The following is a 27,253-nucleotide window of genomic DNA, read 5'->3' as shown; positions in this document are numbered from 1 at the left end:
CACCATCTTTTCCATCACTGTCTTCCTGCGTCTCAGAAGTCCTGTTTCTGCATCTCCCCCGTCCATTTCCGGGTCTGGCTCTCCGGCCCCTGCGACCCCTCCAGGGACTCTGTTCTCCTTCTCCTTGAGGCAGTCGCTTCCCAGGCGCCCCCCGCCCGGTACGCCCTCCTTCGGCACAGCCGCCGGGCCAGAGAATCGCCCAATAAGAGCGCCGGACTGAAGTCTGACAGCTCCGGAAGCGGCCAATCGAGCCGGGCCAGGGAAGGGGGGCGCAGCGCTGGGGCTGAAGTTGGGCTAAATGGGGGGAGGGGGATTAAAGGGGGATACAAAAGAGGGGAGCTAGGACTGGGGGCGCTGGAGCCCCAGCCGGGGGCGGGAGAAGAGCGCGCTCCACCCAGGTCTGGTAACGGGACCGCAGGCTGGATGCGGCTCCTGGTCCCAGGGAGGGAGGGGCGCAGCGAGAATTTTAGGTGAGGAAGGGGAACTGGGGTGCCAGCGGCCAGGCCTGAGGATGCCCGTGGGGCGCCGAGGCTGGGGCCACGGCCAGGCCGGGGGCGGAGGCGGCCTCGCGCCGCTGTGAGCCGAGGCCCGGGCGGCGCGGGGGGCGGGGAGGCAGCGGGAGGAGGGGATGCGGAGGGCTCTCCGGCGGCGGCGAGCGGGCGAGAAGGGAGGAGCGGCGCGAGCGGCCGGAGCGGCGCAGGGCCCGAAGCGTGCATGGCGCGCCCTGAGCCGGGCTCCCGCGGGCCCCCCCGGAGCGCCTCCCGGGCGCCGCGGCTCTCAGGCGGGCCCCTCTGGGCCGGCTGCTTCTGAGCCCCGGCCCTGGATCTCTGGATGCCTTACTCCTCGGGAGAAGCCTGCCTGCGTTGGGGCAGAACGGCGGCAGCGCTGCGCCGGATTCCGTCCTCCGCCTAGTCGTTCCGCACCGGCCGCGGTGGGCCCGCAGCCGGCGGCGAGGAGCTCGGGGCTTGCGAAGCGGGCGCGACAGCTCTCCGGGCCGGCAGGTCCCGGCCGGCCCCGCTCCGTTTGCGGGAAAGGGGGAGGCGAGAGGGGAAGGGCCGCACCGCAGGAGCCGGTCCCGGACCCGGACCCCGCCCCCTGCGCGGACGCGCCGAAGGCTCGGCTCGGCTTTTGCCGGGGCCACGCTTCCACTCTCGCCGCGGGAGGTGGGGGATGCGGGCGACGGCCCCCCCGGGCTCCAGGACCCTCCCCCCCGGGGCTCCGGAGCTGTTGCTCCGCCCGCCGCCCCCTCCCCCGTCCTCTCCACCTCCCATCCCACCTCCCCACCCCTCGTAAGAAAATAATGCTGGCTGGCGCCCGCACCTCCCAGTCGCTCCCAGTCCGCTGCGAGGAAAGGGCACCCGCAGTGTCTCCTCGCCGGGACCCCCGCCGAGCCTCCCTCGCCGCCGCCGAGCCCCGAGAGCAGCTGGGCTCCGCTTAGGCGGAATCTGCGAGCGCCGCGCCCGGGCACTGCCGGTCCGGGGAGGCACCGCCCGCAAGGACACCGCTCCGTCCCGCCTCGTCCGCAACTCCGGCCCTCGTCGAGCTCGACGCGAGCCAGGATCCCGGACGTCTCTCCGCGTGCGGCGCAGCAGCAGCCCGACTAGTCCCCGCGACCCCTCCTCGGAGGCAACTCCATCTCGGACCTGGGACTTCTGACGAGGATCCTCAGCTACTTCTCACCTCGGGGCTGTGCCCTCCTCCTCCGCTCAGGACGGGGGTGCCAAGATGCCCCGCTGCGGCGCAGGGCCCCGGGCCGCCCTCGACGTGTGACCCTAGCCTGGTCCCCCTGCTCGGCCGTCCGCCCTCCCCTTGGAGACCCCCGGCCCGGCTTCCGGGGGAGGAGGAGGAAGGAGACTACGAGGCCGAGGGGGGGATGTCCAGCTCCAAAAGCGTGAGCCCCCCGGGCTACGCGGCGCAGAAGACTGCGGCGCCGGCGCCCCGGGGAGGCCCCGAACACCGCTCGGCGTGGGGCGAGGCCGATTCCCGCGCGAATGGCTACCCCCATGCCCCCGGGGGTTCTGCCCGCGGCTCCACCAAGAAACCCGGGGGGGCGGTGACCCCGCAGCAGCAGCAGCAGCAGCGCCTGGCCAGCCGCTGGCGCAGCGACGACGACGACGATCCTCCGCTGAGTGGCGACGATCCCCTGGCCGGGGGCTTCGGCTTCAGCTTCCGCTCCAAGTCCGCCTGGCAGGAGCGCGGCGGCGACGACTGCGGTCGCGGCAGCCGCCGGCAACGGCGGGGCGCGGCCGGCGGGGGCAGCACCCGGGCGCCCCCTGCGGGCGGCGGCGGCGGCTCGGCGGCGGCGGCTGCCTCGGCTGGCGGGACGGAGGTGCGCCCTCGCTCGGTGGAGGTGGGCCTGGAGGAGCGGCGGGGCAAGGGGCGCGCGGCCGACGAGCTGGAGGCCGGCGCCGTCGAGGGCGGCGAGGAGTCCGGGGATGGCGATAGCTCGGCAGACTCGGGCTCGGGCGCGGGGCCCGGCGCGGTGCTGTCCCTGGGCGCCTGCTGCCTGGCGTTGCTGCAGATATTCCGCTCCAAGAAGTTCCCGTCGGACAAACTGGAGCGGCTGTACCAGCGCTACTTCTTCCGCCTGAACCAGAGCAGCCTCACCATGCTCATGGCCGTGCTGGTGCTCGTGTGCCTGGTCATGTTGGCCTTCCACGCGGCGCGGCCCCCGCTCCAGCTGCCCTACCTGGCCGTGCTGGCGGCCGCCGTGGGCGTCATCCTCATCATGGCTGTGCTCTGCAACCGCGCCGCCTTCCACCAGGACCACATGGGCCTGGCCTGCTATGCGCTCATCGCCGTGGTGCTGGCCGTCCAGGTGGTGGGCCTGCTGCTGCCGCAGCCGCGCAGCGCCTCTGAGGGCATCTGGTGGACCGTGTTCTTCATCTACACCATCTACACGCTGCTGCCCGTGCGCATGCGGGCCGCGGTGCTCAGCGGGGTGCTCCTGTCCGCCCTCCACCTGGTCATCGCCCTGCGCACCAACGCCCAGGACCAGTTCCTGCTCAAGCAGGTAGGGGCCCACCTGGCCACCGGGGCTGGATTGCAGGGCGGGCAAGCCTCAGCTTGACTCCAAAGAAAGGGATCCCACCCTCACCCTTTCGAATGGTGAAAAGAGCCAGAGAGACAGGGCTTGGCCATGTAGGCTGTTTGGGAGCTTCTTACCCCGCTCTGAGCCGCAGCGGCTTCGTTTACAAGAAGACTGCCCTTGTGTCGTTTGCAGTGTTCCTTGCCCCTTAGATAACGTATACTGAACTGTAGCCATCACTGTGGGAATGCAGTGAGGAAGGAAGGTTGGAGGAGAAAATGATAAGGAGTGTTTCCCATCTCTTCCTGAGCTTCTGTTCTTATATACAAAAGGCCTCTAACAAAACTGGCTGGACCCTCTAGCAACCACCCCCTCCTGAGTGCCACTGCTGCTTTGTTAATCCAGACCTGGATAGAGAGTTGGTGAGGGGACACCCTGCACCGCTTGCTCAGTGGTAAGGAGGAGATAGCATGAGCCTGCCACCTGTCTAAGTCTGGGGATTTGGAAGCTGGAGATATCCCTGAACTTGCAGGAGGACTGACAAGTTTGTTTCAGTTAGCAAAGTGCCCCAAGCCAAAAAGCTGCCCTTAGCTAAAGTGGGAAGGAGCCTCTGAGATGTGTGTGGTGGCAATTCCCCTTCCGGCCTGAGCAGAAAGCTGTTGTTGAACATCATGACCCCTTCAAGTGGGTGCCCCTGGTCATTGCTTGTGGTAGGGACATTTTATCCCTGCTGGGATTTGTTGGCTGAGCCTAGAACTGTAGGTTCAGGAAGAAATACAACTTTTGCCTGGTTAACTGGTGACTCTCTTAAAGGCTTCTGGGAGAGGGGCATGTTGGCCATCCTGACCTCAGGGTGAGAGGAGCCCCCTGACATCCATACCATATCTCCCTTTAGTGTCCTGTGGTCTGGTTTCCTGGTCCTCATCCATGATTGCTTCTGAACCTGCTTGTTTGCATGCTGCTCCAATGTGAGAGTCCACTGGGCCCTTGCTACAGGCAAGTCTCTTCACCTTGGACCCCAGTGCACACATCCCCCCACTGGTGTCTGCCTTCTCGAATAGAACCTCTTAAGGGTTTTCCATTGTCATTGCTTTCCTCCATGTCTCCTCTTCTAGTGCCTTCCCTTAGACTTTTATCCTCTTGAGTACCGCATCTTTCTTGAGTTGCTCTCCTGTGCCCCCTGGCTTCCTGGACACAGTATTCTCCCATAGGGAATAGCACTGTTATGGGTTTCAGGGCTCTGGGCTCTAGCTGAACCTGCAAGGTGCTCTGTGACTGGGAGGGAGGGGACACACAAGCTCTCTGGGCCTTTGCTACCTTTTCTAGAGAATGAGAGGATTGTTTATGTCCCTTCCACTTCTAACATTCTCTGCCCCAAGCCGTACCCCTACAAGGAACCTTCTCCTTCCATTCCAACCACACTGGTCTCTTGGTCTTCTGCATGATTAACAATAGAGTCAGAGGCACAGAGTGGAGCACTTATTCATTCTCCAGTGTCCACTGGTCTTGCTGTCTGTCCAGTGTAACCTCCATGGATGCACAAATCCCAAGGTATATGTGTTTTTCCTCCTCCATTCTCTCACCCTTACCTAGCACAGTGCAGAGTACTTAGTAGGAATTTAATCACTGCTTGCCAATATAGTTGGGGTCCAGTGAGTGGAGTAGGTGGGGCTGTTGATGCTAAGTTAAAAGTTTTTTTCTGATCTGAGATCAGAAGAAAAAAAAATATTTAGAGACTAGCTTTGAAGAAGCCTTTTGAGAGGTGGTGGTTTAAAAGTTACTACCATTGTCAGTGCTTATAAAAGCCCCAACTCTTTTGACCCGAGGACTCGTGCTTTCAGGCGGTTGTTGTATCTTTGGGGACTGCTCCTGACTTGGGTGGATGTAGCTTTTCTGTAGAGGAAGGGGCATGTCATCCATGTGGAGATTTTCAGGATAATTCAGGGTATTTTGTGAACCAAACTTGGGACACAAGGTCTGTTTACAGCTATAGGTATGGTTTCTCCTGAGGGAGGTTGGAGTCAGATCCCAGGAAAGGGGTGCTGAACCTGGGGGACCCCAATTCCACCTTAGCATGAAAATACCATTGCAGCAACAGAGTGTCTGTCTGACTGACTTCCCCTTCTGGTTCCTTAGGCAAATCCCTCTCCCTTCTCTCCCCACCCCCACTGGCTCCTGCCCTGTTCTTCTTTTACCCATTTTGGTCTTTAGACCTTTGCAAGGCTGTAGGATTTTGGGTGGATTTACACTTACTTTATATGATCTGCTCTGAGTGGTGCAGAGCTTGTTATGAGTGGTTCAAGACAAGGGAATGCAAACATTTCCTCTATTTGGCTTCAGAGAAAACTGTATCTTTTTTTGTTTGTACTTGATTTACCCTTTTGATTATGCTTCATATAAAATTTGTCTTTCTTGAGCAAACCCTGCTGGCTGGTGGGGGAAGTCCAGCATCAACCTCTGCCTCAGGTTACTCCAGAGCAGCAGGCGTGTGAGAGTGGTTTGGATTAGATGCCTTGTTCTTTTCTTTGATGAGACACATGTCTAGGGAAATGGGTGGCAATGAGCAGTTCCTATGTTGGGGCTTTGGGAATTCTCCATTTGGTGGCTTGGGCACATAGTAGGCCCTCAGTAAACTGGACTGGCATTTCTTCACTGCTCCTCTTGCAAGGCTGGACCCCTCCCCGTTTGCTCAGGTCCTCAACATCATTATCTGACCTGTGTATTTTATTCTTCTTCAGCCTCTCTTATGTGTGGGGCTCTGCCCTTAGCTCCAATTAGGAGAAGCGTTTGGTTTCTTAACCAGTGGCTCCTGACGGTTTTGACTCAAGGGAGGAACAGGACACAAGGTGCCACAGTCCCTCTTGGTAGGATGGTGTTTCTTCCCTTCTCTGTCCCTCTGGCTCTGTCCCTAGTGTTTGTCACCCTCCCCCTCGGCTCCTTCTCTCTCTCTGCCTGCTCCTTTCCTCTCTGACTTCCTTTCTCTTCCCTCTCCCTCTGATCCCTGTTACTGTCTGCCCACCTCGCCTCTCTGCTGCCTTCCTGCAGGCTCTGCTTTCCCATCTCTCTCTCCCCATTCGAGGCCTCTCAGCCTCTTCTGTGCTCTTGTCTCACTGTCGTCTCCTGTCTCCTCGCTGGGGTATAGTAGGAGCGTCACGGGGTTGTTTTTTTCCTCCTCCTTTGCCTGTTAGAAGTCTCTCTGCTACACCCATACCATAAATAACACTGGAGCATCTGCCAAACACATTCCTCACTTGTGTTAATAGGCTGCAATGATGCCGGAGCCTGTTGCCATGGCAACCTCATTTTTGTTTGACTGTATCCCACTCTGCTACATAAAGCTTCTGCACGCACTCACACAAAAACAAGCATGCTCACACAACTATTACATATGCTTAGCTATTAACGATTATTTTGGAGAAGGCATCGTTGTGTCCTGTGGGGGTGGGATGGTCATTTGCACTCCAGGAGATGAGCAGCTTTATGGTCTGGCGTGACTCTAGGTGATAATGGATGGAAGAGCTCTTTGAAAAGTGGAGAGTCCTGTTCAAATATGGGATATTAGTATTATGCATCCACATTCAACCTGCCTGATATGGTTTCTGAGGAGAAGATTCTGACCCCACGTGGATCCCCATGAGCTTGGGGGAGCCGCTAGGGGTTTTCCCTGCAGTGTGGGACAGCCCATCTCCCACCCCACCCTGTCTTTCCTCAGCTTCTTAGGCGCTTCCCCCTCCCCCTTGCAGAGGCACTCAGTGATTTCCTGCATTTCTTCTTTTGTGCTTGTTTGAACCTACAACTGTCGCCAGTTGTTCCAGTGATCAGAAAGACACAGGCGCTGTGTGGGTGAAATTCTATGACTGTGAGCACGTGTGTCTGTAGCGAGGAGGCAAGTGAGGGGTGGGGGTAGGGATATGGACCAAGATTCGAGGCTGTGGCTGTTCAGGGGTGCATGTGTGTATGTGAGCATGTGCACATCTGTCTATCTGGTATGAGGCTGACCCAGGTGGTGGACGTGGGCCTGGGAAGTCTTTGTGTTAACTTTGAAAGATCATGGCAGCCTGTCCTATTTATTCTTGGCTGGTACTTGGCTTCCCCTGGCCATTTGCTTTTCTGGTCCTGGGTCTTGATGGTTCTTCAGACCTTGACCTCTGGCTCCCCAGGGAAGTACCTGGGGCTCTTCTGACTCCAAGGAGTCCCTCTCTTCTCTTTCAAGAACCTTTCCTGCTACCCACCTGCTTAGCAGCCCAGCCCAGTAAGCCCTGCTGAAGAGCTGCCACCTTGCTCTGGAACTTGGCCCAGAGGCCTGTCTGGTGGATCACTCTGACTGCCCAATGTGAGACGCTGGGTAGACTGGAGAAAGACACTTTCACCCACAGGCCTGGGTATCGTCTGCCACCAATTACTTCCCCTATCATCTGCATTTCTGGATAGGAGAAATTTGGTGGCAGTGAACTTCAGCAGCAGGCTTAACTCCAGCGCAGCAGCAAGCTGGGGTTGGGGGTTGGCTTTGGGTTTGGAGTGGAGGAGGGTCTGCTTCTCTTACCTCAAGGCTGACTGTATTTGCCGATTATATTTATTGATTGTTTATTAGATCGCTTCTTTCTCCCAGAAGCTAGGAGGGGATATTTGCGGGGAGCAGAAGTGGCTGGGGTGGGGGTCATCTTCTAGATCCCTAGAGTGCCTTCATCCCTGAGGGAAGACGTCAGGAATGGCGGAGACTCAGCAGAGGAGCACAGTGCCCAGCTGCTGTATTTGTGGGAATGTACACTGTTAATAATTCAATCTCAGTGTTCATCTGCAACAGGAGTGTGAGGTCTGTGTGCTGTGGGAGCACAGAACAGTGCGTTCGTGTTTGTCTTTAATGAGGACGTGGATGATGCGTTAAACCCCATCAACCTCACAGAGAGTTTCAAAATCAGTGTACAAGGCTTGGACAGGAACTCTCCTGTGCATTCAAGCTCTGGCCATGAGTCCCTCTGTCCGAGGGTGTGGCTGGAGCACACGAAGGATGGTGGCCCATGCTCGGGCCAGGCCTCCTCTCCCACAAGAGGTGTGAATGGAACTGCCACCTTGGTCCTCACCAAACAGGGACCCGAGGAGGGAGCCTCCCATGATGGCACAACCTCTTGCTGAGTGCCTCCTGTCCATGGCTGCCTGCCTGCTACTTCAGTTCACTTTATCTTGGTGGTGGGTGCAACCTGCTGTCATGTGTTTCCCAGGAGTGTAGCCTGCGTTGAGAATGAAAAGTTTGCTCTGTGGGCTTCAACATGATGGTGCCCGTAAGTCCCTTGGGTATAGTTACATAAGTGAGGCCCTAGCATCCTTCTCTCATCCATGCTTATCGGATGAGGGTAGCTGGCTCATGGAAGGCAGGATCAGCATTCATTCTTCTCCCAAACACAAAATTGCAAAATTGGAAAGCCCTGCTTTTTTTTTTTTTTCCCCTTCTTAAGGCAATATCCAAATGTAGGACAGGGAAGATCTCCTTTTACAGCATTGTGAAGAAAGTCTGGGGGTTTCTGGTTAGCGGACAGTGAGCTTAATGTGAGCCCGCATTTTGGAATGGCTGTTAGAAAAGGCCCACAGGATCTTGGTTAGGTTTATAGCCTTATCCAGTTCATCAGAGGATTGAGGCCTGGTCTGAAATACAATGGCCTCTGATTCTAGACTTCAAAGGAGAGTGACCAGTTTTGTAAGGGGAGGGGAAACTTCTGAGAGAGCGTTTGAGAGAATGGAGGATATTTAGCTGGGGGAAAAGCAGACCGTATCAGGTAAGAAAACCTAACGCGAAGGGCAAGGTGTTATAGCTGGGATCCCTGTTTTCAGATATTAGAAGAGGGGCTACATTATTTTCTGTTGCTCCCAAGGGTAGGCTTGTGGCAGATGGGCGGAAGTAGTAGACAGGTCTCAGCTCGAGGTAGATGACACCTTTCTAGCCATTGGGGTTGTGGCAGCCAAATCTGGTGCCTCCTGGGTAGCCAGCTCTCCGTCAGTGGAGGTGTTCAAGTGGAGGCTAGATGGCCACCTCCTTGGCTTGTTACTGAGGAAATTGACTGCTTGGTGAAAGTTTGGATGGGTCACTGACTGCATCATTGATTCTTAACCTTGGCCTCTAATAATCACCTGGGAAGTTTTTGAAGAATGCAGACACAGGCCCCACTGGGAAGGTACAACTTCCGAAGGTCTAGGGTGGGGCCCAGGAATGGATCTCTATTTAAAACAACTTGGAGCTGGTTTTCAAAGCTCCCCGGGTGATTTTGGTGACCAGCTCTTAGGTTTGGGATCATTGGCCAAGAAGACTGCTCAGGTTACACCTAAGCCCGGAATTCTGTGGGTCAGTGTCTTGCAATAGAGTGTCAAGACCTCCTAAAGTCCTCCAGGGTGTCCTCTTTTCATGCCCATCTCAGCCCCTGTTTAAAAGAAGCACAATGAGTGCATACATGCAGACTTGTTGGGAGGCATCCAGGTGGGGCTGGTGAGTGTGCACTGATGCACAGATGCAGATCTGGAAGGCGATTGGGTCATAGTGGTGGTGGTAAAACAGGATGAGAGGGGTGCTCAGCCCTGGACTCTCTCTTGCCCTCTCGCCCCAGTCCCCCCTTCCTTTTTGAGGCAAAACAATCTGTGGCTCACCTTTTGAGGGGGAGGTTAGTAGAAAGATGGGCCTAGGTTTGACTTCTGGTTTATTCATTCATTTGTCTGGTGAGTGGATATGAAAACCACTGAAGACATCCCAGATCTAGAAGGGATGGTATAGAGTGTGGAGAATGAGGAAGTCAGGGAGTGGAGGAACAAGACAGGAGATAGGGAAGAATTCCTATCTTCTTCTAAGGGGAGTGTGCCTTAAAGAAAGGAAGAGAAGATTGGAACTGTGAGTATGAAGAGGGGAGGGACTTGGAAGTGGGGGCAGGGCTGTTCTCTGGGAACAATGAGATATGGTCACAAGAGAAAGGGCGGGGTAGGTTAGACAAACAAGCACAAGGAGACAGTAGAGGCTTTATTCTTTAGGCCAGCCTCATGTGTCAGTGTGAAACTGTAATAGGCCCCTCTCCCTGCCCACTGCCTCTTGCTCTGGTCGGGTTATGAGCTGCTGCATCTGGGCTTGTGGCCTCCTGACCTCACACTTTCATGGTGCCCTCTCCCTTCCCCTTCAGGGCTCCCTGGGCTTTATCACAGAACTCACTGTGGTCCCACTTGGGTTTTGGAGGAAATCCTGAGAGACCCAGTGCCTCACCTCCATCAGTGCTCAGCACACAGTAGGTGCTCAGTGAGGGTTTGAATGAACAAGCTAATGAATGAATGGGTGGTGGGGTGGGTGGACGTCTGCACGCAGACTCTAAGCTCTGCCGAAGTGCTAGACCAACACCTCCACAGAAGGAAGCGACGCAGCTCGGCTTGGAAGCCTATTTTGGTGGGTTGTAATCCTAAACTCTGAGCAGGGCTTCCAAAATCCCTCCTGCTGCAATTTAAAATGTGTGCCTTCTTAGAAACAGAGAGCTGTTGCCTGGCACTGCTGATACTATATCACTTCACAGATTTGAAAACCATCATTAAGTCGTTCTTTCAGCCTTCTCCCTATTTGTTCAGATAATAATCATTTATTAGGTGCCTACCTTACACTAGGCACTGTGCTAGGCCATGGGGTTGCAAAGATGATGGGTTGTGGCTCTGAGGACCGCCTTCAGCCCAGGCTCTGCCACTAAATGTGCCCGTTGGAGGGCTGTTCGTAGATGTCTCACATATAGTAGTCCCTCCTTATCTGAGGGGGGTACAACCCAAGACCCCCAGTGGATGCCTAAAATCACGGATGGTACCAAACCCTACATAACACTATGTTCTTCTCCTGTATATCTATACTTGTGATAAAGTTTATAAGTTAGTCATAGTAAGAGATTAACAATAATTAATAATAAAATAGAACAGTTTTGACGATATACTGTTCACAGTTTCCGATGGAAGATTCGTTCTTACCGTAGATCTTAACAATCTCAGCATATGATTTTTTTCTTTCCTTATTGATAACTTTTACGTTTTCCCTTAAAGAAAGCACTTTAGGGTCTGGGCACAGTGGGACCAGGCAAAGTGGCTCATGCCTGTAATCCCAGCACTTTGGGGGACTGAGGTGGGAGGATTGCTTAAGTCCAGGAGTTTGAGACCAGCTTGGGCAACACAGTGAGACTCCGTCTCTACAAAAATTTTTTTAAAAAGGTTAGTCAGGTGTGGTGGAACGCATCTATAGTCCTAGCTATCTGGAAGGCTGAGTTGGAAGGATCTCTTGAGCCTGGGAGGTCAAGGCTGCAGAGAACTGTGGTCATGCCACTGTACTCCAGTATGGGTGGCAAAGTGAGAGATCCTGTCTCAAAAAAATAAAAAAGAAAGGAAGAAAGTGCTTTAGAGCGTCTCTTTGACATATTCAAACTGCCAGCATCACTACGCTTGCACTTTGAGGACATTATTAAGTAAAACAAGGGTTCCTTAAGCACTGCAGTACTGTGACAGTTGATCTGATAACTGAGCTGGCTATGGGGTGGGGGTAGGTAACACACACAGCGTGGATCTGCTGGACAAAGGGATATTCATGTCCTGGGCAGGACGAAGCAGGACAGGGAGGTTTCATCACACTACTCAGAATGGTGCACAGTTTAAAAGTTAGAAATTACTTATGTTTGGAATTTTCCAGTGAATATTTTCAGACCATGGTTGACCGTGGGTAACTGAAACCGCGGAAAGCAAAACTGAGGTTAGAGGGGGACTGTTTTACACATATACGGTCTGTGTCAAATACATTTAGGAAATACTGGGTTAAACAGAATTCTTGGACATTAAAGCTTTTAATATGTAATGGGTATAAGAATTTGCCAAGAGGGGGATATGGCATGAAGCCTTTTTCAAACACATTTGACTCCAGCACCATTTTCCGAAGGAACCTATTGTGGGGAGGGCATTAGTATTTGTTGGGACAAACTTTAGGACACACTTCTTCAAGGACTGGGAGGAGCCTTGAAGTTTCTCAAAATCTAGCCCCTTGCCTCTGGGCCAGGCCTACCCGAAGGCATCTAGATGGGGTTTTTTTTTTTTTTTTTTTTGGTGGCTTTCCTCCCTCAGGAAGGAGATTGCTTAGACTGCATTGGCCTGCTGCCTGCTTTCAAGTCTCATTCTCCATCTGGGTCAGAAATCCTTTATAAAATAAACTGAGGGGGCTGGCAGGGACCAGGGGAATGCCTCCTTTATTTTGCATCAGTTTCTTTTAGGAGTTTTCTGCTGTTGTTATACATCAGAACAGGTTGGGTCTGCACAATGACCCTTGGTGGGCTTGGGGTCCCTTGAATGTCTTTCTGGAACTTTTTCTTAGCAAGGCACTGAGTGCGTGGCTGCCCATGGGGAAGTAGTGTTAGACCATTCCAGATCAGCCTTCCCCAAATGTTTCTTTCCCATCCCCACTCTCCAAAAGGAGGAAGCTCATAAAGCATATTGATGATAACCTATAGCCTATATTAAGTCTTTACTGCAAACCTGGCACTGTGCTAATCCCTTCCATGCATGACCTCATCTAATCTTCATGTCATCCTTATGAGGAAGACATTTTGTATCCCCATTTTTTTAATTCTACACCACTGCAGAAACTGGGATAAGAGAAGGTAAGTAACTTCCCCAAGGTCACACAGCAAACTTGTAACAGATGGTTCAGCACCCTGCCCATATCCCCTGGGCATGTACCTTTCACTCATACCAGCCAGACTTCCAGCTCCTAGCACCTGAGTGCTTTCGCTGGCCTTAAACCTTGGGGACTGCGGATAGGGTAGTTCAGAAGTGCCAGGGAGTTACCCCGAGAGCAGCCTTCAACCAATGGCTGTTTGGCACTGGCAGACAAACGCCCCAGCTCGTTTGACCTCGGGGTTGGGGGAATCCTATTCTGAGGCTGGTGTTCTGCATCGTCTCCTAGAACTGTCTGGAAGGATTAATCTCTAATGGCTCACAGTGGTTACAGGCTTTTGATAACACTCTTCTTTTTGGGGGCTTTCTTTCCTTCCTTTCTCATTTCTCCACTCCCCTCCTCCCCTCCTCATGTTTCCCGGGCTCACCTCCCAGAAAAGTCTCTTGTACTCAAATCCTTGTCTCAGGGGCTTTTTTCTAGGGAAATCCAAACAGAAAGTGGAGAAGCCTGCATCCTAACCCGGGTCTGACTTGAACACCAGCGGGGTGGGGAGGCTGCTTACTAAGAACGAAAATGCATGAAGTGCAGACCTCCATGGCAGAGTTAGATCCCTGGCCCTGTCTTGGGCCTCTCTCTTCCATTTGATAGCATGTGCTTATCAACAGCTGATTGATTGCTGGACTTGAGGAATGATATGAAACTTAAAAGACAGTTTTTACTTTATTTTTAAATTTATTATTATTATTATTATTATTATTATTATTATTGAGATGGAGTCTCGCTCTGTCACCCAGGCTGGAGTGCTGTGGCATGATCTTGGCTCACTGCAACCTCTGCCTCCTGAGTTCAAGCAATTCTCCTGCTTCAACCTCCCAAGTAGCTGGGACTACAGGCATGCCCCACCATGGCTGGCTACTTTTTGTATTTTTAGTAGAGAAGGGGTTTTGCCATGTTGGCCAGGTTGGTCTTGAACTCCTGACCTCAGGTCATCTGCCTGCCTTGGCTTCCCAAAGTGTTGGGATTACAGGCATGAGCCACCATGCCCAGCCAAAAGACAGTTTTTTTAAAAGATAAATTACTTTTTTTAAATTTTTGCTTTGAGACAAGGTCTTACTCTGTTGCGCAGGCTAGAGTATAGTGGTGTGATCTTGGCTTATTGCAACCTCTGCTTCTGGGGCTCAAGCAATCCTCCCACCTCAGCCTCCCAAGTAGCTGAGACTACAGGTGCACAACACTATGCCCAGCCATTTTTGGCAATTTTAAAAATAAAAATGGGGTCTTGGCTAGGTATGGTGGCTCATGCCTGAAATGCCAACACTTTGGGAGGCTGAGGCAGGCATATCACAAGGTCAGGAGATGGAGACCATCCTGGCTAACACAATGAAACCCCGTCTCTACTAAAAATACAAAAAATTAGCCGGATGTGGTGGCACGTACCTGTAGTCCCAGCTACTCGGGAGGCTGAGGCAGGAGAATCGCTTGAACCCAGGAAGTGGAGGTTGTAGTGAGCTGAGATTGTACCACTGCACTCCAGCCCGGGTAACAGAGCAAGACTCCATCTCAGAAAAATATAAAATTAAAAAAAAAAAAAAAAAAAGGGAATCTTGCCACGTTGCCCAGGCTGGTCTTGAACTCCTGAGTTCAATTTATCCACCTGCATTGGCCTCCCAAAGTGCTCAGATTATAGGTGTGAGCCACCACGCCCAGCTGAATTTTTATTTCTTAAAAATGTGTGGCTTTCTGGGCCCTTCTTCATTTATACTCTGACCTGTCTTCAGGTTCCTAAGCTGCTGTTGTAAGGTGGCAGCAGAACTTGTGGTCTTAAAAAAAAGGTTTTCTGAGTATGAGAAACAAGGACCCTTGATTTGGGGCATTTCATGCAGGTTCTGAAAGAAGTTATGTGCTGACTAAAGGGTCTGCCAGCTTCCTGGAGAGGCTGTGACATCTCTCTGTCAGTGGAGGACTCAGTCATTGGTTAAATCTTCTTCTACTGAAGTCTGCAGGGACCTCGTCTGTGGAGGCAGTCTCTCTTCAGCATTTCTCTAGTTTTGGCACTACTACAATGAAACCAGCCCAGACCACCGTGCTCAAGCATCTAAAGCTCAGCTGAGTTCAATTCAGTGCTCCCTTACATATTTATTTATTTTTTTGGGACAGGGTCTTGCCCTGTTGCCCAGGCTGGAGTGCAGTGGTGCAATCACGGCTCTTTGCAGCCTTGACCTCTTCAGGTGATTCTTCCATCTCAGCCTCCCAAGTAGCTGGGACTACAGGCATGTGCCACCAGGCCCAGCTAATTTTTGTATTTTTTTTAGAGATGGAGTCTTACTATGTTGCCCAGGCTGGTCTTAAACTCCTAGCCTCAATCAGTCTGCCTACCCTGGATTCCCAAAGTCCTAGGATTACAGGTGTGAACCACTGCGCCCAGCCTCAGTACTCACTTATGAAGCTCTTACTGTGCATGGCATATACCCAAAGGAGTGAAACATGGCCCTTGCCAGAGAGGGGATTGTCACATATTAGCGGGAGTCCTAGGCCCAGGTCCTCTTGAGGGTCCCTGTGTCATCCTGCATGGTCTGTTAGGGTTAGGGTTAGGGTGGGTGTATGAGTGATGGAGCGAGGAAGGGGAAAGTAGGGCTATAGACCAGAGATTTCTTATCCTGGGTGCACCTTTGAATCCCCTGGGGAGTTTTAAAACTATACCTTAACAAGGCCCACCCCAGATTATTTATATTTAACTCTTGGGATGAGGCTTGGGCATTCCTAGGGTTGAGACCTGGACTAGACAGTGGCTCAAATACCAGCCAAAAGGCTCAAATACCTTTATATTTAATTAGCATTTTTTAGGTGACAAAGGACTTGTTTATGTGTGATCTCGTTTGCTTCTCATGGCAGCTCTGACGAGGTGACGTGTTAAAACGAGATAACCATTGGCTTTGGGGCCTGGAGGCCCAGAAGACAGCAGCCCTGACTGTGTAATCCTGGCAGAGTGGCCCTAACCTCTTTTTTTTTTTTTTTGAGACAGAGTTTATCTCCCAGGCTGGAGTGCATGGAGCTATTTCAGCTCACTGCAAGCTCCGCCTCCCAGGTTCACGCCATTCTCCTGCCTCAGCCTCCCAAGTAGCTGGGACTACAGGCGCCTGCCACCACACCCAGCTAATTTTTTGTGTTTTTGGTAAAGACAGGGTTTCACCGTGTTAGCCAGGATAGTCTCAATCTCCTGACCTCGTGATCTGCCCACCTCGGCCTCCCAAAGTGCTGGGATTACAGGCGTGAGCCACTGCACCTGGCCCTGCCCTGACCTCTTTTCAGTCCTTTTTCTCTCCTGTATACACTGGGGGTGATAGATTCCTGATTGACTGGATCTGTTCCTGGGTGCCCCAACTTAATGCAGGTGAGGGCACTCTGTAAGCTGTGAGGCGGGTTATAGACGTATGATGCCGACGTGGTTTTGGAGAGAAGTAAATAAGAGGCTCAAAGAGGTGAACTGACCCCATTCAGGTTACATTGCTAGTTAGTTAACTTTGGAGCTGCTGTGCAAATTCAGATCTCTGACTCCAAACGCAGTGCTCTTTTCAGAGGTAGGGCAGTGCTAGGTCCTCCCTGTGGTGCTTTCAGAAGCTGTGTGGAGGGCCCAGCTGCTCTCAGGCAGTTGTCTCCGTTTGGTTTCGGAATGCGTGGCTTTTTATTTGTGACGGCCTTCCTTTCCCCATGGTGTCTGGTTCAGATGGGCATTAAATGGATTGTCATTTCCTGAGCTGTCATTGGTGCTGTGCTGAAGTGTTTGTTCAGGGGGCAGCTGGGATCAACTGTTTACCTATGAAGAGCTCCTGAGTGGTTTTATGGATGACTGAGTAGGGACTGAGACCCAGAAGACGTATCAGAAGTGATGTTATGACTGCTCACCTCTGGGGTGAGGCTGCCGCACAGCCTGTCTTCTGGTGGCATAAGTGAGACGGGGAGGGAAGGGAGGAGCCTGCTGGGGACCCATCAGGATCACCTCTTGGTACAGCCCTGGAAGTCGGACCCAGGGTCTCTCTGTTGAGTAGCATTCAGTAGATAGAGCTTAGTGCTTACTAGAGCGTTTCTAGGGTGTCTCTAAAGCCCAGTTCCCCGGCACCATCAACACCCTAAGAGATACCCCAGTATCCTTGAGCTGTGCTTCAGATTCACTTCTGTTCCTGTCACTCTTCTTAAGAAAACTAAAGGAAAATGAAACTCACTTGCTAAGTAGATCTTTGAGATTATATTTTCACATTTTCTTTTGGGGGTGGGAAGGCTGTTTGTTTGTTCATTTAATGTGCCCTAGTCCCCAGTCTTCCTCTGGCCAAATCCCTTTCTTGTAAGCATTTCACCACGCTGAGTGGAAGGAATCCATCTGCCCCCTTGACTGGCTCCCTGTAGGTGATGCCAGCTTGGAAGTGTCTTGGCTCTGGCACCTCAGCTGAGCAGGCTGCAGAGGGACAGGGGCCTGAGCTGAACCCTGGGTGAGCAGTGTGGGCTTGCACTCCTCTGGGGCCCTGCCTGCCTTTGTGGCATCTGACACCGTGAATCTAAATTAGAAACATCCCCTTCTTTTTCTCTGTAGCACTTTGCTGGTTTGTAATTTTTCTCAGTAGCTTTGTTTATGTGTCTTTCCACTGGACTGTTGGCTGTCTGAGGGCAGGGATCTTGTCTGTTTCAATCCCCAAATATTTGCTGATGTTATTGACTTTTAGATCCCTACTTGCCCAGCACTGTGGGAAGAAGGCAGGTAGTGCCCATTCTCAGGTTCCACAGGAGTTCTGACGTTGGCAGGAAGGGGTCCCTCTGGGTGCTTCTTCCTTGGGCTGGCATCTCCTCTACCAGAGCTCTGCTTCTCTTCCTTGTGCCTGAGCTCTGCCTTAGAAAACACTGGTTTTCAACTGGGTACAGTGGCTCACACCTATAATCCCAGCACTTTGGGAGGCAGAGGTAGGAAGATTACTTGAGGCCAGGAGTTAGAGACCAGCCTGGGCTACATAGCAAGTCCGTTTCCACACAAAATGAAAAAATTAGCCAGGCATGGTGGCATGTACCCGTGGTCCAGGTAGGAGGCTGAGGCAAGGGGATCACTGGAGCCCAGGAGGTCGAGGCTGTAGTGAGCTGTGATCGTGCCACTGCACTCCAGCCTGGGCACAGAGCAAGACCTTGCCTAATTAAAAACTAAATAAAAATAATAAAAATAAGTAAAACAAAAAATAGAAAACACTGGTTTTCATCTCCTCTCCCTTTCTGGGATCCCCCACTGTGCTGTCAGGCCATGTCGGGAGGGGCTGTGTTGCCCCATTTTTCTCTCCCTCCACCCGGTTCCTTCTCGAATCTTTCTTCTGGTGTCTTTTCCTGCCTGCTGCCTCCTCCCCACTTCTCTCTTTGCAGCTGTTAAGATGCGGGAGGACCTCAAAGACTTGACAAGAGGCAAGTTCCTGGGCATATTGAAGGACAATAAATATGAGTGTGGATCAGTACACAAATTCCAAAGAGGATTGTTCATTCTTTTCAAAGCAGTCCCAGGAAATAGCAGTTCCTGCAGTGCCTTTTCAACTTCCTTGTAGTTTATTGCCATGTATTGCAGTGCATGTGTCAGCCTCAATTTTTCACCTTGAATGCCCGGGGCTGAGACTTAGGCTTTCTGGGTGGGTTAACCCCAAGGAGTCCATCAGAGCTTAAGGTGTGGGAAGTAAAGTCATGTCAAGGAGCTTTCACCTAATCCCAGTGCCCAGGCACATTGACAGTGGCTGGGCATCAGCCTTTTGTAACGCTCTGGGTAATTCTGATGTGCACCAGGATTGAGTACTACTGCCCTCAGCCTCCCTCATCAGTGGAGGGGTCATGTGATGACACCGAGTCTGATTTATGGCTGTATTGAAAGGCAAGTTGTTTATATCTAAAGGGTTTATTGTAGTGATTCAGTAGGAGTGATGGCCACTAAAAATGATTGCAGGCGTGTAAGAGGGGAAGAAAACTTGGTTGGTGGTTGGTATAAAAACCTTGTCAGGCAAGGCTGTGGCTTAGTGTATTTATGTTGCTCTTATCACCAGCAATTAACCCCAAATGTGGCTGGATAAATGGCTTAGTGCAGTGCTGTAATAACTGCAAGAATATTTTGGGAAATGACTGTTACACATGGCTGATAAACTGACCATCTTAGCAGAGCAGCAAACCTCACTGAACATTCCTGAAGGCTTGTTAGCTACAAACAAATGCCTATTGATCCATCAAATATTAACTCTATTAGCTCTTTCCTCCTCTTTTTTTTTTTTTTTTTTTTTTGAGAGTGCCTTGCTCTGTTGTTCAGGCTGGAGTACAGGGCTATTCACAGGCATGATCATGGTGCACTACAGTGTTGAGCTTCTGGGCTCAAGTGATCCTCCTGCCCCAACCTCCTGAGTAGGGAGGATACGATATTTCACTTTTGATTAGGGAGAAATTGCATAAACACCTGTGGCCTTAAAACCCTCAGCAGTGTTTTTAGTCTTCGTGAGTCTCTCTTTGACTCCACTGTAAACTAGAAGTGTCTGTAGTAGATGCTCAATAAATAGCTGCTGGCTGGATGAATGAATTTGTTCCAGGTTACTCAACAGGTAGATAGCAGTGTTTGTCCAGCACTAGTACTTTTTCTTCACCTCTGTAGCTCATGAGAAGCACGGAATTATATAGCTGGCAACTCCCCATATGCGTTTGTTATTAGCATATGTGGCCAAGACTAGGAAAGTAAAGAAGGGTGATGTGCAGGGTGAGGAAAGGATGGGGCTTGTACTCTCAGAGGATTTCCTTCCTGTCCACTGTGTGGTCAGTTAATTTCTAGCACCTTTAGATCACGGCAAGAAGGGCAAGGACCCTTCTGCTGCAGGTCTGGGCTCTGGGAGAACAGAGAAGCAGATGAAGCTGGGGTCTGTCTGAGGACTGAAAAGGTTGGCAGGCACCAGCTGTGGGGCTGGGACCTGGGGCCTGGGAAGCATCCCTAGCCAGGACAGGGAGATGTCCTCAGGTTAAATCCTCCATGAATGACCACATGTGGATTGTGATGTGGTCTTTCTTTGGAAAGGGGTTATCTGGGGAGAGTTAATTTTGGATTTTGCTTTACACTTATTTTTAAAGTGGAATATTTCTCCAGCATTGGTGACAATGGCCTAGAAAAGCCCGTTAGTCACCATCTGACATCTTCCCTGTGCGGGGTGTTGCTGCCTTTGCTTCTTTCCCACCTGACGCCTGTGGGGCTGATTTTGGTCCTCCTCCGAGGCCTCAGGGTGATTTCACTGGCAGACAGTGCTGTGAGGAACTCCTGCTGGGCCTGAAGTGGTGTCAGCCTCTGCTTCCATCCTGGGGTGTCCAGGAGCCAGGCGAGCTTGTGGGGTGGTGGGGAGCCACATTGGAGGATGCGATGGTGTCTAGGCGAGGCCTGTCCCTGTGAGTCCAGATCTGTAAGGCTGAGTCCGGCTTGTATTCCCCACAGTCTTTTTGCTCTTTGCTTTCCCTCTGTGTCTTCTGGAAGTCACCCTCAGTCTGGGACTTAAGGAACAGGTCTAATTTCTCTTCAGGGAACTGAAAGATATGGAATGCTCATCCTGTGTTCCCTGGGTCTCCTCTAGGTTCCTTTGTGGAGCAGGAAGAGGGTCTCTCTGTGTTTGCCGTGGGCAGATGTGGGAGGCTGTGCTGAGGGCGTGGGGGAATGGAGGAGATGCTGACCTGCACGCTTTGTCGAGAGGTGGGAGAAGGGCTGAGGCCGGTATTCACTCCCTACCCAGGCCGAGCTGCCCCCGCTGACTTTCCTGCTGGGTCTCCACACCCCACCCCCAGGGCAGCCGTTGGGGCGGGTGAGCTGGGGAGGAACAGTTGGGGTTGAACGTGGGTATGGGGTGGGGCAGCCTCTTCCCCAGCAGAGTGCGGTTGCTCAGAGTCTTGGGTTTTTCAGAAGCTGAGAAGTCTGGGCCGGCCACACAGGTGGGATATGCCACTCTGATGGTGCATGTGCAGCCCATACTCTTCCACCTGCTGTTCCCTGCCCTCTTGAGGATGGGCCATCAGGTGGTTTTAGAGGAAGGTGCCTCGCTCTGTTGCTATCATTCTGTTGCTCTGTCACTTGTGAATGTGGCAGCCTCTGTGTTTCTGTGAACTCCAGAGCCCCCTCAGTGAAGAAGCCTTCAGGATGCTGCGTGATTGGCAGGTGGGGGTGGGTGGGCCGTGCTCCTGAGATGAGGGAACTTACTTTGCCTTCTGCTCTGAGGAGAGGCAGGCTTTGTGGTCTCAGATGAGGGGGCTGAGCACAGATACTCACTGGGGCAGGGTTGGGGGGATCCTCCTTTTCTCTGGGGTCCCCTCTAGATTTGGAAGTATCCTAACAGCCAGCCAGGTGTGGGGACCATGGCATCTAGCGGTCTTTGGGAACAGCAGCTCTTTCTTTTCCATGCAGCAGCTTGTGCACTTTCCTAATGAGCCCCTGGGGCTCTGGGCATGGAGAGGAAACGGGAGGCTTTGTCCCTGCCTTTGCAGAATGTTCAGTCTGATGGAAATCTACTTTTAGGAGATGCCCAGCCTAAAAATAATAGGCAATACAAATATTGCCAGTCCCTACCATTTATGACGTGCAGAGTGTCAGTCACGGTGCTGAACACTTAGTAGCTCATTTGATCCTCATAATCTCCCATTAGGTTGGTATTGTCTTTTTATTTTTCTTCAGATGAGAACCTTTTATGGATAAGGAAATTGAGGTTCAGAGAAGCTAAGTGACTTGCTTAAGGTTGCACAGTTAAAAAGTGATATGATGGGGCTCCAATGCTCACACTCTGAACCACTACTCCAGTAGCTCACAAACGTGGGTGTGCAAGAATTCCCCAGGAACCCTGTTTAAAAATTTGATTCCTGGGCCCCTTGTCAAGAGAGTCTGAGTGAGTCTGGAGTAGAGCCCAGGAATCTGTATCCCAAATAGGCACCCCCCTCCAAATTAGAGGCATGTGCCCTGGGGATGCAGTTCTACCATCCAGTGCTCTTCCCAGGGGGAGAACAGATTGAAGTTATCAGGTTCTCCTTTCCCTGAAGTGATGGGGAGTGGCAGGCCCCTCTGAGAGACAGAAGTTTCTATGTTCACTGCACCAGGAGGTGGGCTCAGGAAGGGCACAATATGATGGTTACATTGAGAGTGGAGGGGAACTTCCTGCTGAGCCTATGCCTGGTGATTCTCAGAAGACAGAGCTAGAGGAGGCTTTGGAGGAAGCAAGGGAGCCAGGAGATGGAGACACTCTAATCCAGAGAGCAGGAGCTAGGAAGTAGCCTGGTTGCAGAACATATGTCAACAGCCAGAGAGAGGAGGCAGACAAAGGGATTTTCAGGTGACTGCAGGGACACCGATTGTTACACTACAGTGCATGACTGCAGGCACAAAAATCCTGGCAAGAAGACATCCACCGCTGCCTCAGTTTCCTTGTCTGTACAGCAAGATCAGACGGTTCCTGAAGGTCCTGCCTGTGTGTGCCATAAAGGGTGCCCTTGTTCAAATAAGAAGGGACTGTACTCCAGGGACAGGGAGTGCTGTGGGGACGAATGTACTACAAACCTGGAGAAGCAGATAGTCAACAAGGCCGGGTGGTGCATGGTTCTCAAATATTTCTTTCTAGACTCGACCTCAGACATGGGTCCCTGTCCATTGATCCTCCTAGTCACTGTCCCTCAATCTGCTTGAACTGAGCATGCCTCTAAACAAAATTCCTCATCATCCCTAACTTGACTTTATTTTTGTTATTATCAATTCTCTCTTTGCCTAGGTGCCGGTGTTAAATGATTGTTGAACTGAATTATTTAACAAATATCTACCATGTGTTAGGCACCGAGAAACCAAGACGAACAAGCCACAGACCCTGTCCTCAACAGCAAACCTGTAAATATTGTCACCTGTGTCAAGCTGCGTTCTAAGTACTTCTGTTAACTCCGTTAATCTCCACAGTAGTCCTATGAAGTAAGCACTGATATTGTCACCCACATCTAGTAGATGAGGACATTGAGTATGGCAGGTTAAGTAACTTGTCCAAGCTCACACAAGGAACTGGGCAGCCTGGCTCTGGGGTCTGGTCTCTTATACATCACCACCTCCCAAGTCCAGTGGAGGGTCCTAGGAGACTTCCCAAAAAAGATGTTCTCTGAGCTAGCTTAGAGAATGAATAGGGGTTTCCATGTGCAGAGACATGGGAAAGGGCAGCCCTCACACAGGGAACAGCAGGAGCGAAGGCGTGGAGGCAAGAAACTAAACCAGGGGCCAGGGAGAGTGGCCAAGGAATATGGTGGTAAAGGCGAGGCTCGCTGGGAAGTGGGACTGGGTTGGGAAGTGTATAGACGTCCGCACCAATACATTTGGGTTTCTTGGAGGGAAAGGAGATTTCTAGAAAGCTGTGTGCAGAAAAGTAAGTAGATATGGTCCCACCTGTGATTAGAAAGGTGGCTCTAGCGTTAGGGCATGGAGGTGGTCTACAGAGGGAGAGCCTGGAGGCCAGTGATGGGTGTGGTGGCTGCTGCCTTTGTCCAGGGAGGCTGGAAGAGGCCCACTGAGGGAGCTGGAGGGCTAGGGCCACAGGGAGCCCCTGGGCATCTGACTGTTAGTGTCTTCCTACCTTGGTTACCAATGGCGCTAAAACTTGTCCCTCATGTCCTCCAATCAGGAGATCTTCTCCAGCCTCTGGGGAACCAGATATCACCTCTTCCCCAGGGGACTTGGATGGATCCCAAAGGCCTTCCTCCTTTTCCTGGGCTTGAAATATCCCATATCAGCCTCCTTCCTTCAAATTCCCAGGGCTCTGCCTTCATCCAGGTGTTAAGCACCTGAAGAGTCAACCTCCTAGCTTCTCCTCCCTCTGAAACCTGGGAGCCCACACTCTTGCCAGCCCCCACTGGGTGCCTCTGAGGACCTCATTCCTTGGACCCTGGTGTCTAGGGCACCCCAAGCCCCAGCAGAGCTTCTGGCACTCCTACAGGAGTGTGCCAACCTCCATATAGCTTCCTTTCTCAGGGGCTGCCTGACAAAGTATATACTTAACTCTTCTGTTTATTCCTTGCCCTCCTTCCATCCATAGCCTCTTTAGAATGCCAGCTCTGGCTGGGCACGGTGGCTCATGCCTGTAATCCCAGCACTTTGGGAGGCCGAAACAGGCAGATCACCTGAGGTCTCCTAGGAGTTTGAGACCAGTCTGCACCAATATGGTGAAACCCTGTCTCTACTAAAAATAAAAAAACTAGACTGGCTTGGTGGCGCACCCCTGTAGTCCTAGCTGCTCAGGAGGCTGAGGCAGGGGAATTACTGGAACCCGGGAGGGGGCGGTTGCAATGAGCCAAGATCACGCCACTGCACTCCAGCCTGGGCGACAGGGCGAGACTCTGAAAAAAAAAAAAAAAAAAGGAAGAAAAGAGAAAAAAAAAAAGAATGTCAGCTCCTACACATAGGAACTTCATCCTGTTCACTGCTGTCCACCCCCATGCTGCAGGGTGTTTCTCCTTGGCAAGCTCCCTGCCCTTTCTGGGCCTTAGTGCTCTCCTCCATGAAATGGGATATCATGATGCCTGCTCCCCAGAGGGTTGTGTGGAGCATTACGTGTGATGATATAGGCAGAGCACTTAGCACAGGGACTGTACAAAGCCCTCAATAAATGACCCGGGGTCTGTCCCAGATGTGGATGGTTTGTACTTTTAAATTCCCACACATTCCAGGAGAGCTTGTGTTTCTCTGGACTGCCTGTATGTTTGGATGGCAGTAAACAGGCGAGAAGAAAACTGCACTGCCTCCAAAAAGAAGTGGAAGAAGAGCTAGGTCCTGGATCATGGGTTTTACCCTCCCCTGGCCCTGTCCTTATTCTGGCTGTTGGCCACCAAGTGACCGGCACAGACCTTCCAGGAGCCAGGCTGCCCCCAGAACCTGACTGAGACCAGCTTGTGAGCTGGGGCCAGAGCTCCCTGGGGTGAGTGGTGTGAACTGGGGGGTGGGCTGGGATCCTCCTGAATCTGGGGGTGGCTGCAGCTGAGGGAGGCTGTGGTGAGGTCAGCCCTGTACCCAGCATCCCTTCTGGGGACTGCTCTAGAGGATCTGGTAAATAAGCTGCGCATGGTTTTGAAAGGGCTGGGGCCACTGGGACAGAGAGGAAAGCCATATAGCTGCTTCTTCCAGATGTACTTCCTTCTGTAACTTCATAAGACATGCACGCATGCAGTGGAGCACGATGATACCACCCACAGACCACCAGAGGCCTCAGTGCTGAGAGAGCTGTGGGCCTGTGAGGCCTGTTGCAGAGAAGGCCGTGCATGGCAAAGGCCTGAGACATCAAATGTGACACCCGAGGGATATGGCGAGGGCTGGAGATAATAGAGACAATGAGCCTGATCCCCTTCCCCCGAGTGAGTGTCTAGGTGAGGCAGGACCCATGCCTGGGGTGTGAGGTTGTAATGATGTCCAGAACATTCCTCTGGCTGGTTGGACCTGTGGACACAGGGCTGGCCAACTGGGTGGATGGTTGGAGAACTGCTGGCAAGCGGTCTGCCAGCTTCCTGCCCATCCATCACCTTGTGTGCACCAGGATGGGCCCCTCTCTGCAGCGCTCAGTTACCCTAACATTGAGAGGGGCCACTCACGCCTGGGCTGCACTCAGTACGCTTGGGGAGGGGCTGTGCCAGTGCACCAGAAGTCACAACAGACCCTGACCCTGGCTGAAGGAGTCAGTCTCGAAATGGACCTTTTTTTCTTTTTGGCTAAATTAACATTTGGCATTTCAGGGTGCTGGCCCCACGCCCGGCCTCTCTGGCCTTCTGCCTGTCAGCTCCTTTGAGGCTATTTTTGCCATTCACTTATTTATTAACTATTATTGCTCCCCAGGACAGATGGGCACACAGGCATACTGACATGCGCATGCACACACACACACACGCACACACACACATGCACACACACACACTTCAAACCTGGAACCCGTTAGAAAAGCCAGCGTGTACTCGCCAGGCTGAACATGGGGTGGTGAAGGAGAAGCCATCAGGAGGACGGTCATCCTGGGTAAGACTGGAGGAAGGGCTGTCGGGGTGGCAGGAGGCAGCTGCCTCCTCAGAAACGCCCCCAACCCCAAAGGCCTCGCTGTGCTTGTTCTAGCCCTCAGAGGTGTTCAGCCCTGGGAAGGGCTCATGTGAGAGGACTGTGCATTCTGCCTGGACCATCTTTCCAGGGAAATTGGCATGGGGACCTGGGACCTCTGAGCACCCCCTGCTAGGATATAGGAGAGCACTCACCTTCCCCTTGGGGAGGCCCCAAGGTCTGCTTCTCTGCCCTGACCCCACCAAACCCCCATCTTCTAGAGGAAGGAAACTTGGCTCCTGCCTTCAGAGAGCTCCCAGCCTAGTGAGGACAGCCCTGGACTCTGCTCGTGAAAGGAGCAGGCTTGGGTCTGTCTCAGCATCTGAGATCAAAGGGTATTGGAAGGCATAGGCCTGAGCGGAGGGGCAGCGTGTGCCCAGCCCCGCCCACCATTCCATCTCAGGGCCAATGGCCACCCCTTGGCCCCCACAGTCCCATGTGCGTGTGCACGGTGCAGACGCTTGGGTGACCGTGGGATAATCCTCATGCTGGCTTCCAGTCTCCTTGTCTCAGGCCCAGCCATCTGCTCTGGGATGGTGGCCTCACCATGTTTCTTCCACACCTGGCACTGGGACGCTCAAAGGCCGGCATGGAACCACAGGGAGGACAGGATGAAAAGCGGGACCTTCTGCCATAGGCTGCCCGAGGCCTCTCTCAGGGCGTTGGCCTGTGTGTTGAAGAGATGGGAATGGTTCTCCCTGCCACTCCAAGGACACCAGGGCCTGAGCAGGTGCTGTGTCAGGGCTGAGTCCTGGGGTGGCCCCCTATGCTCTCCCCCTGAGCTGGCCACCCTCCCCTGCCCTTCTTTCCTCATACCTGAGAACCCTTCTCTGCCTCAGGAAGACACTGTGCTCCTGGGACTGGATTCTTACTGCAGAGGGACTGTCAGATGCCGGGCCCTGTCCTCTGGGGCCCTTCTGCCTTGGGGCTTGGTGACAGGTCTTCTTAAAATGGTGTCAGGGAGCTCTTGAGGGCAGGGGCTTGTCTGTCCCCAGCAGATTGGGAACTCTGAGGACAGATACGGGTACTGCTCCTTAGTCTGAGAGCCCCCTGAGGATGGCATTGCATCCCCTCTTCTCTCCCATCAGGACCCAGTTTCTAGCTGTGGGATGCAGAAGGTGCCCAGTCCTAGGCGCCTGAAGATCTGGGAAGGAGGCTGTGGGATGTGGAGGCCTCAAGGCTGTAGCTGGGGATGCGGGAAAGAGAGAAACTTCCCACCTCCCACGGCACAGAATCACATCCCCTTAGTCAGTGGTTTCCCTCTGCTTCCCCTTCTCCGAAGGGGTGGGGCGGGGATGGGTTTTATAGCTGGGGTCAGGATTCCACAAGCCTGATAGCCAGTGGAGCTTGTACCTAGCTTGGGCTCGTGCCCAGCATGGGCGTGAGTAAGGAAGAGGTGGATGTGAGTGTGGGATGGACCGGCAATCAGGGAGGGCTGAGCTGGTGCCTCCTGGACTCA

At 52.7% G+C, this 27,253-nt stretch overlaps 1 protein-coding gene across 1 annotated transcript in view; it reads left to right on the top strand.

Annotated features, from left to right (window-relative positions):
- The first annotated feature begins 1,873 nt into the window (after window positions 1–1,873).
- Window positions 1,874–27,253, top strand: part of ADCY5 (adenylate cyclase 5) — a 163,798-nt gene continuing 138,418 nt past the window's right edge. The window contains exon 1 of the mRNA XM_025375624.1: window positions 1,874–3,013. Coding sequence (XP_025231409.1) covers window positions 1,874–3,013 — 1,140 coding nt within the window. The remainder of the gene's footprint in view (window positions 3,014–27,253) is intronic.

The sequence above is a fragment of the Theropithecus gelada genome, chromosome 2 (assembly GCF_003255815.1).
Source record: "Theropithecus gelada isolate Dixy chromosome 2, Tgel_1.0, whole genome shotgun sequence".
NCBI classification, from domain to species: Eukaryota; Metazoa; Chordata; class Mammalia; order Primates; family Cercopithecidae; genus Theropithecus; species Theropithecus gelada.
Note: the sequence above shows the minus strand (reverse complement) of the source record. Positions and strands in the feature narration are given on the sequence as shown.